This window comes from Dermacentor albipictus, chromosome 5 (assembly GCF_038994185.2).
Source record: "Dermacentor albipictus isolate Rhodes 1998 colony chromosome 5, USDA_Dalb.pri_finalv2, whole genome shotgun sequence".
NCBI lineage: Eukaryota > Metazoa > Arthropoda > Arachnida > Ixodida > Ixodidae > Dermacentor > Dermacentor albipictus.
Window position 1 is genome coordinate 2,943,475 of NC_091825.1, and position 17,224 is coordinate 2,960,698.

General features: G+C 46.0%; 1 protein-coding gene across 1 annotated transcript in view; it reads left to right on the forward strand.

Annotated features, from left to right (window-relative positions):
* ND-B15 (NADH dehydrogenase (ubiquinone) B15 subunit) overlaps positions 1 to 17,224 on the forward strand; it is a 47,785-nt gene that overhangs the window by 14,310 nt on the left and 16,251 nt on the right. The window contains exon 2 of the mRNA XM_070538210.1: positions 13,742 to 13,891. Coding sequence (XP_070394311.1) covers positions 13,742 to 13,891 — 150 coding nt within the window. The remainder of the gene's footprint in view (positions 1 to 13,741; positions 13,892 to 17,224) is intronic.

Sequence of the window (17,224 nt, forward strand, 5' to 3'; positions counted from 1 at the left end):
TCCAGAGCAATACCTTTACCCACGGAAGCTTACTGCATCATTTCCACCCGACGCTATACAACTACATCTGTCCACACTGCAACGTGCCAGACACCCTGGTGCACCTCCTCATGCAATGCACAAACACCCGAGCAAACATCACAGCGTCACAACTAATAGCAACAGGCGCAGACCCAAACGTCCTCGCTGAAATGTGGGAGTCTGCGATCTCCAAGCCGGACTTGGTCGACCAGCGCGAACTCGTCGCCCGGGCCCGAAGGGGGATCCAAGCCAGAGGTTTCCTGGAATAAGGGACCCTCCCACCTCGACTGACAAATCACTACTTCAAATAAGTTTCTCTCTCTCTCTCTCCTTTGTTTTCTCCTTGTTAATCAATTTTGACAATTTTGCAAATTCTACCTGATCTCATGAGTTGGACTATTTCATTCTTTGTCGTTTCTTTATTAGGTCCTTCGTTGCTTGGGAGAGCTTACCTACTGGTTGCCTTGGTGCATTGCCTCCCACTTCAATTGCTGCTTCTGAACCCAGCCTAGTTCCGGTTTCATTCATTAGTTCTATGTCATCTACATCACGCTGTTCTAATGCTGCATATTCGTTTGCAAGTACCAGCCTGAATTGGTCCGCTTTTATCCTTACTGCATCTAGGTTAGCCTGCTTCTTCTTGACAAATTTTACTCTTTCTTCAAAGTCAGGTGAACCTTGATCACTGCACTTTACACTTCTACATCCTGCACTATGCTGGGATCGGCAGAAAGTATAAAATTGGTTTCATTCCTTGTTTCACCATTAGAGCTTTTCCAGGTCCACTTTATATTGCTACGCTTTCGGAAGAAAGTGTTGACTATTCAAAGCTTATTCTTTTCTGCAAATTCTACCAACACCTCTCCTCCAGTGTTTCTAGAACTGACGCCCTAGTTGCCAAATGCGTGTTCAACAGCCTGCTTTTTCCCCACTTTAGCACTGAAGTCGCCCATTAATACACTATACTGAGTTTGCACTTTTCTCATCGCTAATTCAACATCTTCATAAAACTGATCTACTTCATCATCGTCATGACTGGATGTTGGAGTGTAGGCTTGTACTACCTTTAATGTATACCTGTTATTAAACCTGTCGTGGTTGCTCAGTGTATATGGTGTTGGGCTGCAGAGCACGAGGTCGCGGGATCGAATCCCTGCCACGGCAGCTGCATTTCGATGGGGGTGAAATGCGTAAACATGTACTTAGATTTAGGTCCACGTTAAAGAACCCCAGGTGGTCAAAATTTCCCGAGTCCTCCACTACGGTGCGCCTCATAATCAAAAAGTGATTTTGGCTAGCCTCACTAAGGCCACTGATATCCCAAACAATGCCTGATAGTTCCTGAAAAGAGTCCTGCTAAGCTAGCCTCACTCAGAAAAGTTCGGGTGTTAAAGGTTGCAAGGGTCAGTTTCCCTTGGCGGCCTGTCCGGGTCCAGAGATTCTTAGCACCCTCTGCTGCATTGCAGGTCTGACCGCCCCCACAGTCAGGCGCTCTGAGCTGCTGGAGACTGATGGCCACGGGTTAATTGTAGGAATCATGAGGGAAGTAGTAGCCAAATAATGCACCACGAAGACCAGTTCCTGTTTTGGTGAGGGAGTGTCTTTGTGGAACTTAGTGGGCCTTCCTTGTTGGATTAGTATAGCCCCACTGGTTCTCAGCGTTTTAGCTGGTGTCAGGCGCCACTCCAAGCTTATGTAAATATCTAGGAAAATGTTTGCAAAGATTCCACAGCTACCCTAATTCTCCACAAGAAAAGTAGGAAGATACCTATAAAGAAAGGGGTTAGACTAGGAGACACAATCTCTCCGATGCTATTCACTGCTCGCTTAGAAGTATTCAAGCTACTAAATTGAGACAGCTTAGGAGTAAGGATCAACAGCGAATGTCTCGGCAACCTTCTGTTTCCAGATGACATTATCCTGTTCAGCAACACTGGGGACGAGTTAAATGATTGAGGACCTTAACAGAGAGAACGTAATAGTGAGGTTGAAGATTAATATGCAGAAAACAAAGATAATGATCAATAGCCTGACAAGGGAACAAGAGTTCAGGATATCCAGTCAGCCTCTAGAGTCTGCAAAGGAATACTTTCCCTAGGTCAATTACACTCAAGTAAAACTCTTGCTTGGGCTAGTTGGTTCGTGCTTGAAGTAGTAAAGCCAAGGCGCAGAAGACCAGGACTCGAGACGAAGAACACAAACGACAGGACCGGCGCCACTTGAGAGTGGCAAGCTGAGACTGCGATTAGGTTGACGCACAAAATGGCAGGATCGGTGCGTAAGCTTTGTTGAAAGAAAGGGCCCAGTGTAGAAGAAATATGCTCAAGTAAAACTCTTGCTTGGGCTAGTTGGTTCATGCTTGAAGTAGTAAAGGCAGAAAGTATAAATCGGTGCGAATGCTTTCGCGCCGATTCTGCCATTTTGTGCGTCAACCTGATCGCCGTCTCAGCTTGCCAGTCTCGAGTGGCGAAGGTCCTGTTGTTTGTGTTCTTCTTCTCGAGTCCTAGTCTTCTGCACCTTGCCTTTACTACTTCAAGCATGAACCAACTAGCCCAAGCAAGAGTTTTACTTGAGCATATTTCTTCTACATTGGGTCCTTTCTTTCAACAAAGCTTTCGCACCGATCCTGCCATTTTGTGCGTCAACCTGATCGCAGTCTCAGCTTGCCAGTCTCAACTTGCCAGTCTCGAGCGGCGCCGGTCCTGTCGTTTGTGTTCTTCTCGAGTCCTGGTCTTCTGCGCCTTGCCTTTACTACTTCAAGCATGAACCAACTAGCCCAAGCAAGAGCTTTACTTGAGCATATTTCTTCTACATTGGGCCCTTTCTTTCAACAAAGCTTTCGCACTGATCCTGCCATTTTGTGCGTCAACCTGATCGCCGTCTCAGCTTGCCAGTCTCGAGTGGCGCCGGTCCTGTCGTTTGTGTTTTTCTTCTCGAGTCCTGGTTTTCTGCACCTTGCCTTTACTACTTCAATTACTCTCAGGGGACCCTGATCATGAGAAGAAAATTCACAGAATAATAAAATTGGGTTGGAGTGTGTACAGCAGACACAGATCCTTACTAGAAACTTACCATTATCACTAAAAAGAAAGGTGTACAATCAGGGCATTCTATCGATGCTAACATCTTGGAGAGTGACAAGGAAGCTCAAAAACAAGTTAAGGACCGCACAACGAGTGATGGAACGAAAAATGATAGGCGCAGTGTTCTGAGACGGGAAGAGAGCAGTGTGGATCAGAGAGCAAACGGGCATAGCCGATATTGTAATTGACATTAAGAGAAAGAAATAGAGCTGGGCAGGTCGTGTAATGCGTAGGTTAGATAACCGGTGGACCATTAGGGTGGCAGAATGGGTGCCAAGAGAAGGGAAACGAAGTCAAGAACGGCAAAAGACTAGGTGGGGTGATGAAATTAAGAAATTCACAGGCGCAAGTTGGAATCAGTTGGCACAGCACAGGGGTAATTGTAGATCGGAGTGAGAGGCCTTCGTCCTGCAGTGGACTTAAAATAGGTTGATCATGATGATGACTAACTCCATTATTAAATGAACTTAAAGTAACTCATCACAACTGCCATCAGCACAAATGGCAGGACTATGAGCAGCTGGCAGTGGTGCGAAGGGATGCAATTGTATGAGTGCACCAACTGCCTATGATCCATGGGTGCCAACTCAGTGGAAATTTCCCCTGTTAAAGGAGTACTGACACAAAAAAAATCCACGTGGTTTTTTTCTGCATTAATAAGTAGTTAATGACCCAGTAATACGGCACAAAACCTCATTTACTTCAGAGCGTGACAGGTAATTGCAGTCTTTATTGTAGCGACCGGTCAAAGTTTCGGTTCCAGAGAGCGACGAGACGGTACAAACGGGATTGTAAACAAAGTGGTCACATGTTCGCAAAAAGCCATGACGTATGCTCTGACGTGCAGCTAGCGTGCGCGACCAACTTGCTGAATATTGGTGGCGAGGAGTTACGGAGTCGCCATCTGTCGGAAGCGCCTCGCTGGCATAGTATAAGGGATCACGCGGCGCGCTCCTCATAGGTTTTGCTGTCAGCGCTCACTGAAAACACCATGCACGAGCTCTCCCGAACATTTCTGTAAGTACTTTCGAAACGAAAGAAGTTTTTTTACTGTCTAAATAATAATCTCGGGCAAACTGAAAGCACAGAATCGTTTACAGATGCTATCGCTTTACCGAATATGTACAGTCAATGCCACATTTCGATGGGGGCGAAATGCGAAAACACCCGTGTACTTAGATTTAGGTGCACGTTAAAGAACCCCAGGTGGTCAAAATTTCCGGAGTCCTCCACTACGGCGTGCCTCATAATCAGAAAGTGGTTTTGGCACGTAAAACCCCAAATATTATTATTAATGCCACTGCGCGCGGTCGCCGTGATGGAGTCTCCCGAACCGGCTTCTTGCGTGAAAGGTAGGTAAACGCTGAGAGCAAGCTACGTGAAATATGTTCTTATAGTGTTTGTGTAACTAAATGCAGCGTAATGAAGCCTCAATGCAGCGATCGCACAGATTCGCAGCGACCGACTGCGCGTCTGCATGCTTGTCCGCGCACTGTTTCGCTTTCGCCACGTGCATGTTTTCGCACCGTGCCATGAGCTTTAGGCCGCAGAATATGAGCATTTGACAGTATACAAGCAACCATTGTTGCATGGGCACTATCAGAGCTGTTCAAAAATAATTTCATTGTAGAGACTTTGACGCCTGTGATGTGCCGTCGCAACGATTCAATCTTTTTTTTTTTTTCTAAATTCTTGGACGTTTCAATATTATTTCTCTAGTTGTGTCGCACTGTATGTTTATCGGTGTTCTCCGCGTGCGATTTCTCGCTGCTTCTTTTTTGTAATCCAGTGCATTAATTCATAACACAAACATGACTATATGCCATACTTTTTTTTAATATGTGCTTTTTACCGCGCCCTTTCCACTCCAGTGAACTTGCCAGTATCTATAGCACCGACAAGTTCATAGACCATGAATCAAGTGTCCTTCCTTTCCTTAGATCACTATCGAATTCATAGACCAAACCGTCATGACATCAGTCGGGCAGCAGACTCGGGCGAGCGTCTCAGTGCGCATTTTCCAAACATCGCAGACCCAGCGCCGTAGCAGAAATCTTCCTCGCGTCTGTGCTTGCTGCATACTCGAGTTGTAGCCGATGACTATTTGTCGGTTTTATGTTTCGCGAGCCAAGCTTCACGCAGCTTCTTGTCCTGCGGCTACGTGTGAATAAGGCTGACAACGGGCTCCGTTGCGTACGTCCGGCACTGCGGCACCGAGCAGTAGTCTACCATGTTGCGCGCCTTCAAAGGCAACCTCTACCTATTGTAGTGCTTTCAAGCATTGTAAAGGAGGCACTCGAAGCGGGAAAATCTCACCACTAAATGAGGACCGTAACGTACGATAGAGTTTAAACTTGTTGTCAGCTCGCTTCGGCGCTCCCGAAGCAGCCGACGCAGCCACTATGCCCACGTGATCCCTAATAGAACGTCACGCCGACAGTGGCGCCAGCTTTTCCAGCGGTGGAGCTCGAGGCCAATTGTCGTGCGACTGCCGCATCGGTCGGACGACCGCAGCTAATAACAGCGCTGGTAGCGTGAATGTAATGGCCACGTGGTAGACCCGGTGGGGCGGGGCTGGCGAGCGGGCACCTCGCCGCTCCGATCATGTCTGTTTTTTTTTTTCTCTCCCTGGTCGAAACGCGGGCCTCTTTCGCCGCTGACGGCGGCATATAAATGGGCTACAATTTGTTTCTGACATGAAATAACTTCTAGAATAAAGTGACCTCAAAAGAGTGCGAGTTATAAAACGTTGTGCGAAATAGTAAATCGTTGGCGTGATTTCTACTCAGACGCGGTAAGCGCAGGCGCACCAGCAATCGTTTGTATACGAACCGACTCGCCTGACTGGCCTGTTTACTCATCGCTACTAACGGCACCGGGAAAACTAACCGTATTTTCACTTAAGAGAAACATAAATGTTCAGGCATTGACTGTGCCGACGAATTTAGGCACTTTATTCCGAGCTGCGGACGCATCGCAAGGACCCTCGGCCCCGAATAGACAGCCGGCGAGCTAGGCCTACATCGTCTCCCAGGGATCGCAAGCTCGCTTGGCATGCTCGTTCGCTTCTGTCCACGCCAATGAAATCGAATGTGCTGCAATTTAAGCGTGACATAACTGTGTACACGGTGTGCTGACTGACATAGGCGCTTTGTTATACGAGCTGCAACCGATCGTGTCACAAGCACAACCGGTGTCAGATTCGATGGCCCAGCGAGCTATGCCTGCCGGCTCTGGGCGGTCGGCGGCTGCCAACGGAGCCGATACTGCTAACGTGGCCTTGCGGAAACAAGTCTACAGTGCTCACATAGACGTGTTTATATTGTCATCATTGGTTTCAAACAAGATAGCTGTGCAAATACGGTTGCTTTCACTTTCTGTTCGAAGTTACGCAGCATTCCGAACTTCCACGCAGGGGCGCCGGTTCTGGGCTGCCGCTTGCTCATTCATACCATGTGTCCCACATCGCCGCATGCGGCAAGTCGCACATGACGCGCCGTACTACAGATCGCACGGAAAATCGTGCCATGTGTCTCGCGCTTTAGACGTGGCCAATCACCACCTAGTGACTCAGATATTGCGGCCAGCGATGACGCGGACGAACCTCAACAAAACCCTCGCATCGGCCACAATCAATGGTAAGACGCTACAAATCGGCGTTGAACGTTGTGGCAGCGCAGTCAAGCTGATAGTGTGGGAAATATCCCTATGGACACGACAAAAACTGCAGTTGCAGTGACACGGAGAGCGTCCCACTACAAGTACAACAGCTAGAACAAGCAACAACAGAGGAGAAGAGCACATGTAAGCCGCATGGCAGCCAACGAAAATTCGTGACGTAGCCACGTGACATAGCGTTTTCTTGGCTATTTACAATCCCGGTTGATGTCAATGTCGCAAGGTGCTCTGTTGTGCGGTTGGCTGCGCGCACGTACTTTAAAATTGATTTTAAATATGTTCTAAACTATATTCGCCGCTGATATTTTATAGACGATGCGTGTGTTACCAACTAAATCGATCTCACAAGTTATATCAACTTCAAATTTTTGTGTCAGTACTCCTTTAAGGCACTTTTCAGGTCTGTGGGGGATAAGGGAATTCTTTCTAGTATGAGGGAAATTTCGGGCTCCGTATGTAGCTGGAGTTTTATAGTTTTTTTTTCTGCCCTCCCCCCCCCAATATAACATAGATTATCAGCGTCTTTGGCTTGTTTGGGTTATTTCCTCCAGCCGTTTGGCGGTTCGTTGCATGATTGTCTGGCAACACTGGAGCATTTGAACATTCTTTATGGCAAAAATTGCAAAATCAATGTAGCGATGCGCCTCCCACTTATAGCACTGACAGCGCGGTGCACCACGTGCAAAACAAACACTTGACTCTTGGCTTGTGAGAGTTTGGATCTCTCGGTTACATTTCACCTCACCAGGTTAGCTTTTGCCACGTTTTAGCCCGTAGAACTAATTCTTGTGAAATTTACGCTAGGTTTAAATGCTATATAATACTGACGAAGAAGACAAAAAATATTTAGTGTTACATAATTTTTGTGGTAATTGAAGTAAATTTTTGTAAATAAAGGGAAATTTCAGGTGTCCGGTAGGAAAATTCTGACTTTCCATGTTGGCAGCTCTGCTGTGATCATCAAAGGCCATGCTCCGTGTAAATGTATTAGTATTTGGTCTGCACCCTTTCCTATCTGTACATTGTAGAATGTGATTCACTTGGGCCAGCAATTATCAGATTAGCTTCCCATGCTGGGTCATTGGGAATACTCGGAAGCACGCTGTTCCGCTGAGCTTCTTTTTAATGGTTTGTGTATGCAACATACTTTCTGTACCTGGACTTCTGCCTGAGAAGATAGATCAGCTGCTGCAGCCGTACATGTGCACTTGTGTGCACATGGGAGGAGAGGGATTAAACGCAGTTTCTTTCAAAAAGTTGGCCTTTGTGGTAGACCTGTGAGGCTGTGCGAGTAAGGGAAGGGGGGCCACAAAGGCTAGCAGTAGTGCACTGAGGGGTTATCTCACGTGAACATAATGTACTAGCGACCTGCCATGGTGGCTTAGTCATACCTGCCAACCCTCCCGATTCGCCCGGGAGATTCCCGATTTTTGACTGAACTTTCTGATTGTACGATCACAGTCTTATATCTCCTGAAAAGTGGTCTCTGTTTGCACAAAAATGGTTTTTGCGAAACCGGTACTGCGAAATCTAAAGCCACATCGTAATCGTCGGCATCACCAGCAACGGCCGCACTAGCACCATCGGTATCATCGACTAAGCAGCCAACTAAGAGCCTAGTAAGCGGACCAAAGCCAGAGCCAATGTAGCTCTTGCATTTCTTGCAGGCTTTCCTCCATGGTGCATCTTGTTGCTGTTGCTTGTGTGTATGATTAGTGTTGGCTAGGCCGTGTGTATGCGGTTCACCGTGTAAAGTTACAATCCTCGTGTGCTCGATGCCATGTGCTATCAAAGCCCAAGAAAAGGTATTTGCAGAAATTTTTGCTATCTTATTCTTCTGAATTTTCGTGCTTTTTGACATCAAGAAAAGGAGAACCTTATGCATCCACACGTACATTATGCACGTGTGGATGCGATGTCGGCACACGGTGGCAAAGGCAACTTGAAACTGCACGTTTCCATGGCGCATTGCTGAGCAGCAAGACAACATAGTGGGCTTTCTCCGGAACAACTGCGACGACAGTGTCATACATGTGGAGTGCCTGTTTATGTGATTCCTTGTCGAACACAACCTACCCCTTAGTGTCAGCGACCACATTGGGCCTCTTCTACGGAAAATGTTTCCGAAATGCGACGAGGCGAAGCATTATGGATGTCGGCGCAACTCTGAAGAATGCTGAGGTGGCCAACCTGAAATTTATTTCACAGGCATCGCTCTCGAGTCTTCGTTTTATTATTCAGAGTTTCCCTCAGCTGCTGCCCCGAGGTTCCAATGAATCTGCTGAAGATGCTTTAGATGCTCTCGAAGCTGAGTTTTCCACACTACAGGCGTACAATCTTCAAGAGCACATTCTTAATGAAGAAAGGTGGGACGAGCAGGGGTCTATGGTTGGAAAAATGATAAACACTGATGGAAAACATGTTTCACCGAGTTGCTAAGGTGATGCTCGATATACTCGTGATACCGCATAGCAATGCAGAGTGTGAGAGGATTTTAGCATGGCGTGAAAAACTAGGACTGAATTCCCCCCATCAATTTTATGTGCAACACAACCTTCCAACACTTGCTGCTAGTGAAGGGCCGTCACTCTGGACCATGTTTTGAGCAAAGCTACGTAGACACATTTATGAAATGAGCAAAGCCGGCTACTGCAAGGTCCCTGCAAAACATTGGCTGAAAGTCCCCCCCCCCCCCCCCCCCCAGTCCCAAAAGAAGTTGAAACAACAGTGAATGCAACCCTCCCCCGCTGGCGTGAATAAAAAGTTTCCCGATTTTTGATCTCGCTTTGGTGGCAGGTATACTTAGTGGTTATAGTGTTGCGCTGCTAAGCACGAGCTCATGGGTTCATTCCAATGGAGGTGAAATGCAACAATGTCTGTGTACCATGCATTGGGTGTCCGTTGAAGAATTTAAGGTGGCCAAAATAATTTTGGAGTTCCCCATTATGTCATGACCCATAATCATTCATGATTTTAGTAGCGAAAACCCCAGAATGTATTTTAAATGTTTATCTTGTGACAGAAACTTCAAAATCTCTGTGCTATTTTCCACATGCTGCAGATGATAAACCCTTCTTGGGACAGCAGCCCGCATGATAGTTGTGTTTATGTTGAGTCTACATGTCATTTGTGAGATGTGTCAGGCCTTTGTTAGCAGAAAATAATGCTCCTGTTCAGTTACATTTTGCCACATCACCATACAGGTCTCCTGGCTTTGTGCTCCATTTCATCCATCGACACAGTGCTCATGCTGGTCTGGCAAAGTTCACCAGCATCGTTTGTAGAAATCTCTATTGCATGTGTGTTCAACTTATAGCAACAACGTTAACAATGAAGGCTGAAACTTTGAAACGTCGGGTCTGGGTTGCTTTTGCTGTACACGATCCTGCCACTTGTCACAACAACAGGATTCTTGACAGACGCAGCTTCTGAATGTGCCTCAGGCAGGGTTTGTACACCTCCATGAAATCCTTGAAAACCCTTAAACTTTGAAAAATAAATTAAAGGGTGGCCCTTCTCAAGCCACTGTTTATTGGTCTTAGGTTTTGTAGGTGTGCCTGCAGAGATAAATGCAACAAGAACTGTAGCGATACGGGTATGCAGTCCAAAGTTATTCAGCCAAGCAATTTAATTTCAAAATTCAAGAAAAAAAATGCATGCCCTCAACTCGAATTTTCTGCAGTCCTCTTTCCCCATTTCTCTCACCCACTGACGCAACCTTTCACTGCCCATGGTAAGAGCCCAAAACGCCTATGTAGCGGAAGGTCGCATTCCATGATTGCCTCCATGTTCTATGTTCATGGACTCTGGTTACTCGGGTGTGCTGACAACACTGTAACCATGGTAAAAAAGCACCTTTGCGCATTCTAGCACATGCTTTTGTGCTCAGGGGCCAGAGGTACCTATGCCACCATAGCTGAAATGAAAGAACAGCCAGTGCCTTACATACTTTGTCATCGTAGTGATCTTTTTCTTTTATTTTTTATGTCTGTGTCTGTTTGCTTTAATAGAAAAGGTAGAGCAAACAAAAATAAAATATTAATTTATCATGTTTTTACTGCATGCAGTGGTTATCTTCAGCTTTGTTTTTAACCAATCATGGAGAAGCAAGTGGCAATGTCAATCATTCTTCTGGTGTGCGCCTCTGGGTGACAACGTGGTTGGCAGCAATGTAGTGATTTGTTTGCACAATCAAAATATTTAATATTTCGATATTGACGCCTTGACCTATGCTAAAAACATTTTCAACAGTCAGTCTGCGCAACTTGCAACATAAAGATGGTGGCTTGAAAAGTGTTCAAGGGCTCCAGGGGGGTATTCTGTAAGAGTCCACCTAGTAGACTGTCCATTTTGGCCGCTGCTGATTGGATGCAGCTGTACGAGAGAGGAGACAAGCGGCCCTAGCCAATCAGCAGCAGCCAAAATCGACAGTCCACTAGGTGGACTCTTACAGAATACCCCCCCTGTTGAACTCCTTGAAAATAAACTGAGGTTGAGGGCAACCTTTGAACATTCAAAGTAACAAACTCTGCATAGCAACTATGCCATGGACTCAATCTCAGTCTTCCTTTCTCAATTCAATCTTCCTTTGGGAGTGTCAGTAAATGATTGCAATGTGACATGTCCACAGCTACCAACAACAGGATCGTTTAAATCACCGTTGCTATTGTAGAGCTAGACAAAGCCTGATTAAGTGACCAAGCCTGATTAAGTGACCAAGCAGTGCCACTATTTTGTTGTTTTGCTGGTTGGTTGACACCATAGCCATCATGGCTCCATTTTCAAGCCCCAGGTTCTCGAAATGACTGACGGAAAGCAAGTTTCAGCTATTTGGCTTTAACACAACCTGTATCCTTAGCTGAAGCGATCCTGCAATAGGTGATTCACATTATTACAATGGGAAAGCCAACTTATAAAAGTGTGTGTCCAACTCAGCAGCAACTTAGCTCCAACTAAGAAGGAGATTTCACTATTTTTCAGTGCATGTTTTCCCACTCCTTGAATTTTGAGTCAAATATTGTCCGAACCCTGGCCTCGGGGTGAGTGAGTGAGTGAAGAAACATTGTTATGGATGCCTGCAGAACGGTTAGCCTTCCCTTGTTAGGGAGGCGTCACCGTTACGCGGCCATGACGTCTTCGCGGCATGTGGCGCCTCTACTTCGGCCGCGGTCGCACTACTTCCTTTGGTCGACCGCACCTGCCCCTCTTTTGGGGTGGTAGCCTCCCTCCGGTTTGGCTCGGTCGTTGCCTTTCGAGGGCCGCCGAGATCTGCTGGATGGCCTGGGCTTGGACATCCTGATCATAGCACCTTTTTGCGGCCTCGAGCCGTGGTGGGATCGTTGCCATCGTTGCAGCTTCGGGCGGATTTTCAGCACAGTCCCAAAGGATGTGAGCTGCAGTGGCTCTTTCCTTTTGGCACACACAACACAGGTCACTTATATAAACACTTGGACACACGTGCCTCATCAGCACCGGGGTGAATAACGACCTCATTTGAAGTTTTCGATATAGAACCCCTTCCTTACGGGTCAAGCCCGGATGAGGTGGCGGCATAGTCCTTCGCTCTAGTCTGTACCACTTCACAATCTCGTTGTAGGAAGTCATTTTGTCTTTGGTTTCCCACCACCACGATGGGTCGACCGTAGTAGCAGCGGCACAGTTGGTTAGTCCTCGCGCCGCCGCGTTCGCCATCTCGTTGTGGTTTGCGTTTCCGCGATCCGACACATCACTGCCCATGTGGGCCAGAAACCACTTTATCACTACACACCGATTTTCACTCGCGAGATTGAAAGTATTTTTAAGGCATCAACAGTTGGATGCTGGCCAGCTTATGTAGGCACACTAGCCAACGAAAACATGAGGTCGCGGGATCTAATCCCGGCCCCGGCGGCCGCATTTCGATGAGGGTGAAATGTGAAAACACCTGTTTGCTTAGATTTAGGTGCACGTTAAAGAAGCCCAGGTGGTCAAAATTTCCGGAGTCTTCCACTGCGGCGTGCCTCATAATCAGAAAGTGGTTTTGGCATGTAGAACCCCATAATTTTTTTTTGGCCAACGAAAAGATCCAGCATATACTGCATAAAGTGTGCTTGTACAAATTTGTTGCGTCCCTTTGTTACGCAGAAAGGTATACGCGGTGAATGTATCACCAGGAAGAACGCACTGTTCACTTTCCTAGACTCAGTGCAGCTGCACACCAGTGTTTGAAAGTTGCAGCATTTTGGGCCATGGAGCCTTTTTGTATCATTAGTTACTCGTATGATCGCAGTGTCCTTGAGTTATGGATGGTAGACTTTATGGCGATCTTTTTTTAGCTGGGTAGAAGCATTTGGGCTGCGATGGTTTTTGCGGATATGCCGGAGGACTGCTGGAGGCCATATATTTGTAATTTCCCCGTGGTTAGTTCCAGCCTCATCCTATCATCTTATCTTTCAGTCATTGCCTTGAGGATCTTATCGAGCGCCAAAGGTAACAGCAGCTCGGGAATTTCTTGGCTGGGATGAACTCATACCGTGCCACGTAGCTGCCCTCATTGACATCTGTTACAATTAATGGCAGTCAGTTGTTCTGCCTTGGCTCCTCTTCCCACTCGTCCCTCTCATATGGCACCAGCAAACTGTTACAAGTGTCAAGCAGAGGTGCATTCTCAATTGTCATGCTCGTATCAAATGCAGCATAGTATTTTTTAAATCGCATGGCCCTGTCCTGTCACTTCAGTGAGACCAACTCATAGCACTTGTAATTATTACAGCTTTTGCACATTTCTAGACTGATTATCTTAGGAGTGTGAGAAAAGTTCAGAGATGGCCCAGCTGCTTCTCGCCCTAATCTCTTGCATCCCTGGAGAGGATGTTTGATTGAGAGGCCCATTTGTAGTGTTGGCTCACTCGTGTGATGTCATGGTTCTTGACCTTGCCCTGTACTCATTGCTGTCATTCTCTTCCTTCCTTTGTGACCAGTTTGACTCCCAGATGATGCGATATCAAGCGGCTCGTTCCAACAGCATGATATACGAGCATTTTCGTCCGACCCCCAAGGGAGGCCTGCACTGGTTTGCTGCATCCATCTTGCCCATGCTTGTCCTTGGATATGTTGTTCATAAGGACAGGGTATGTATGGCGGCTCCCATCAGCAATGACTTTGACCCTTTCATGTTGCACCATCATTGCAAGGACTAACTTGTTCTTTTGCAAAGAACCAGGTAGCAGGGCTTGCCACAACTTCTAAATGTTTTCCCTAAGCTGTGGTATTGCTTTGGATTTGTATGCATGTTTATTTGCCATGCTGGAAGTTTTATGATAATATATGCCGAGCATATCTTTTTATTTCTTGAGCAGGTGTTCTGTACTGAAGTACTAAAGCGCCAAACAGACGACACAAGAAGAGACACGGATGAGCGCTCGTCCGTGTCTCTTCTTGTGTCGTCTGTTTGGCGCTTTAGTACTTCAGTAACATGCACCAACTAGCCCAGCAAAAAGTTCTGCGGATGTTCTGTACTTAAATATATTTTTCCTTCACATTCTAAAATTCTATTGTGTGGTAGCCACGTCCCTTTTTGTTGAATTTTATATAAATATTTACATGGTTTTTATGAGGACGTTTGAAAGTATAGCCACAGGCCAGTTCTGCGTGCAATTGAAAAGGCGCATTGGGCAATTATCACCACACAATATGAAAACAAGTCATAAAAGAAGAAATGCTTACATCACTACATACAAATTCTATACAAATTAATGCTACAATAACCTAGTTAGCACTAATGTTTCACAATGTAGTACTGGAGTTAGTAGATGAGTAGATGCATTCATTCAAATAAGAGTGTGTAACTCCTCTAGTCCCACGAACTGCAGCAATCCCTGACAGCAAAATTTTTTGTTAAGGGGAAGTTTGAAGTTTCGAAAAGCAAAATTTCGAGCATTGCGGTTTGATGTATTATGTCGCCGCCAGATAACCACAGTCTGAGCAATTCAAAAATGCAGGGTGGACAAAATGTCAAAAGGCCAAACTTTCAGCTTGCTAAACGATGGTTTACTGTTTCCGGTATACCTTGAGTAAGATGTCACTCTTGAAGTGCACTTTTGTAAACATTTAATAAAATTAAGATGTTCACCAACTGATGATTCGGACTTGATGGGGACCTCCAAAATGTCCGAACAATTGGGAGTACAAAATACTGGATTTGCCCAAACAAAAGGGACTTTATTCCATTAGTGGCCAAAATAGGTGTGCCGTATTCTAGAATTGTCATTTCAGAAGATGCCTTCAATTTTGCAAAAGTCATCGTTCATGAATGTGGCCAAAGTTTTGACAACACATGCTGCTGCGTGCACATGTGCTTGCCCCTCAGAAGGGTGTTGCATATGGGGATGGGGGGAGACACAAAGATGAAGTGAACTGTGTTATGCAAAATTGGACGATGAACTATATTATGCAAAATTGGATGATAGAATGAAATCCCCAAATTAAACAGATAAACAATGAGGGTGAAAAGGGTACAGATGGGCAGGACTGCAACATACAAAAGCAAACCAAGTACGAAATTGAAAATAGCAATATGCTGCTCATCAGAAATATTAAATAGATAATAATGGCACAAAAAAAGAAAGTACTGAAAAAGTGGTAGAAAATGCGGTCTTGAAATTTAGACAGTTGTTTCAACATAACAGTAAACAGGTAATTTATACACCACTAAATATGTGGACAAGCCACGAAGGTGTACGTAATGAGCAGTTCAACTAATTCTGGGTGTAGGAGTTCCTGGAAAGATGGGAAATCTGTTTTGATTAACAATGTGTGATGGCAGGTTATTCCATTCAGTTATTGTTAGGAAGATTTATAAATTGGCATAAAGTTGTGAAACGGCAAGTTAAACCTTTTGTTCTAAAAGAATTATCTGTGCGGGAAAACAAGGTTGCGGGTTGTTTGAAGATCCAGTTAAGGTACGGATGATGATAAAGCTTATGGAGCAGCGAAAGGTGATCGATTCTGCTCGGTGATCTTTTAATGCAGAAATCCTAGTGTATGGTGAATAATCTGAATAAATGAAGCGAACCATACAGTTTTGTAGCGATTAAATTTCTTGACTGAGATAACATTGGGAAGCATCTTCAGATAGATGAGGTGTACTCAATTTTAGGACAGGCTACAGTAAAACCTCGTTAAACCGTACCCGCTTAAACAGTAGTTTTGTTTCAAAAGTAGTAAAGTCAGGCCATTGAACATAATGCGTTTTGTATCTGCACCGTACCAGATTATTGCATGCATATCGGTTAACCCGTAGTGTTTTCATTTTTTGTCGCAAGAAACAGCAGTACATCAGCCCAGCAGAACATTGAGTCTCAGAGATGGAACAGCCTCTAAGTACAAATGCAGAGAGCACTTGGAAGGGTGAAGCCACATCAATATCAACATCATTTCGGCACCGTACCAGAGTTGGAAAGCATAGTGGCGTGGTAGTGGCCCGCATTATGGCGTCGCGCAAGCTAGGACAAAAATCAGGTGCTCAGCATAGAAGAAAAATTGGACATCGTTCATGCTATTGTCACGTGGTAGTGACGTTAAAGAACACAGTAGCAGTACTGTGAAAGACAAAACTAGCTTTTATTGGGCGAACCTGTGCCCGCAAAACAGGCTACACTTAAAGCGCAACGATGGCAGCGAACACGCTCGGCGATCGTCGAAAATCTGATCAGCGGGTCAAGCGCGTCGGCTTTTATAGAGCAGTCATCGAATGTTCCAGACTAATCGTTCGGACCCGCATGCCTTCCACAAAGTTCTACACCATTCGCGTCAAGTGATGCAATCAGATAACATAACGTTCAGCGACAACAGACAGCAGATAGAAGCATCGATAACGTTCCAGAAACTTCGGTACATACAGGCGCGTCCCACGCTGTGCGATTACTTTTGTTAGGCTGCGAAACGTGGTTGCCCGATAAAGATAAGTATACGTGTCAATACCCCCCTCTTAAAAAGCATCGACCCGATGCTGCAAAGAAACGAAGGTAATGAACAAAAGCACTCGTAGCAAAGAAAAGAACAAAAATGGCGAAGTTTGTCAGCGTCCGTAAAAGGGTTTAAGGCGCACCACGTGGACCACTTCAGATCGTGCGCGGCGCCGCTGTGAATGCGAAATGCCGTCTGGCACGACCTCATAGTCCAGAGCGCCAATGCGTCGGATGACCTTGTAGGGTCCGAAATAGCGTCGGAGTAGTTTCTCACTGAGTCCTCGTCGGCGTATCGGGGTCCATACCCAAACACGGTCGCCGGGCTGGTACTCGACGAAGCGTCGTCGGAGGTTGTAGTATTGGCTGTCGGTCCTCTGTTGGTCCTTGATCCGCAGGCGGGCGAGCTGTCGGGCTTCTTCGGCGCGCTGGAGATAGCTAGCGACGTCAACATTCTCTTCGTCAATGACGTGGGGAAGCATGGCGTCGAGCATCGTC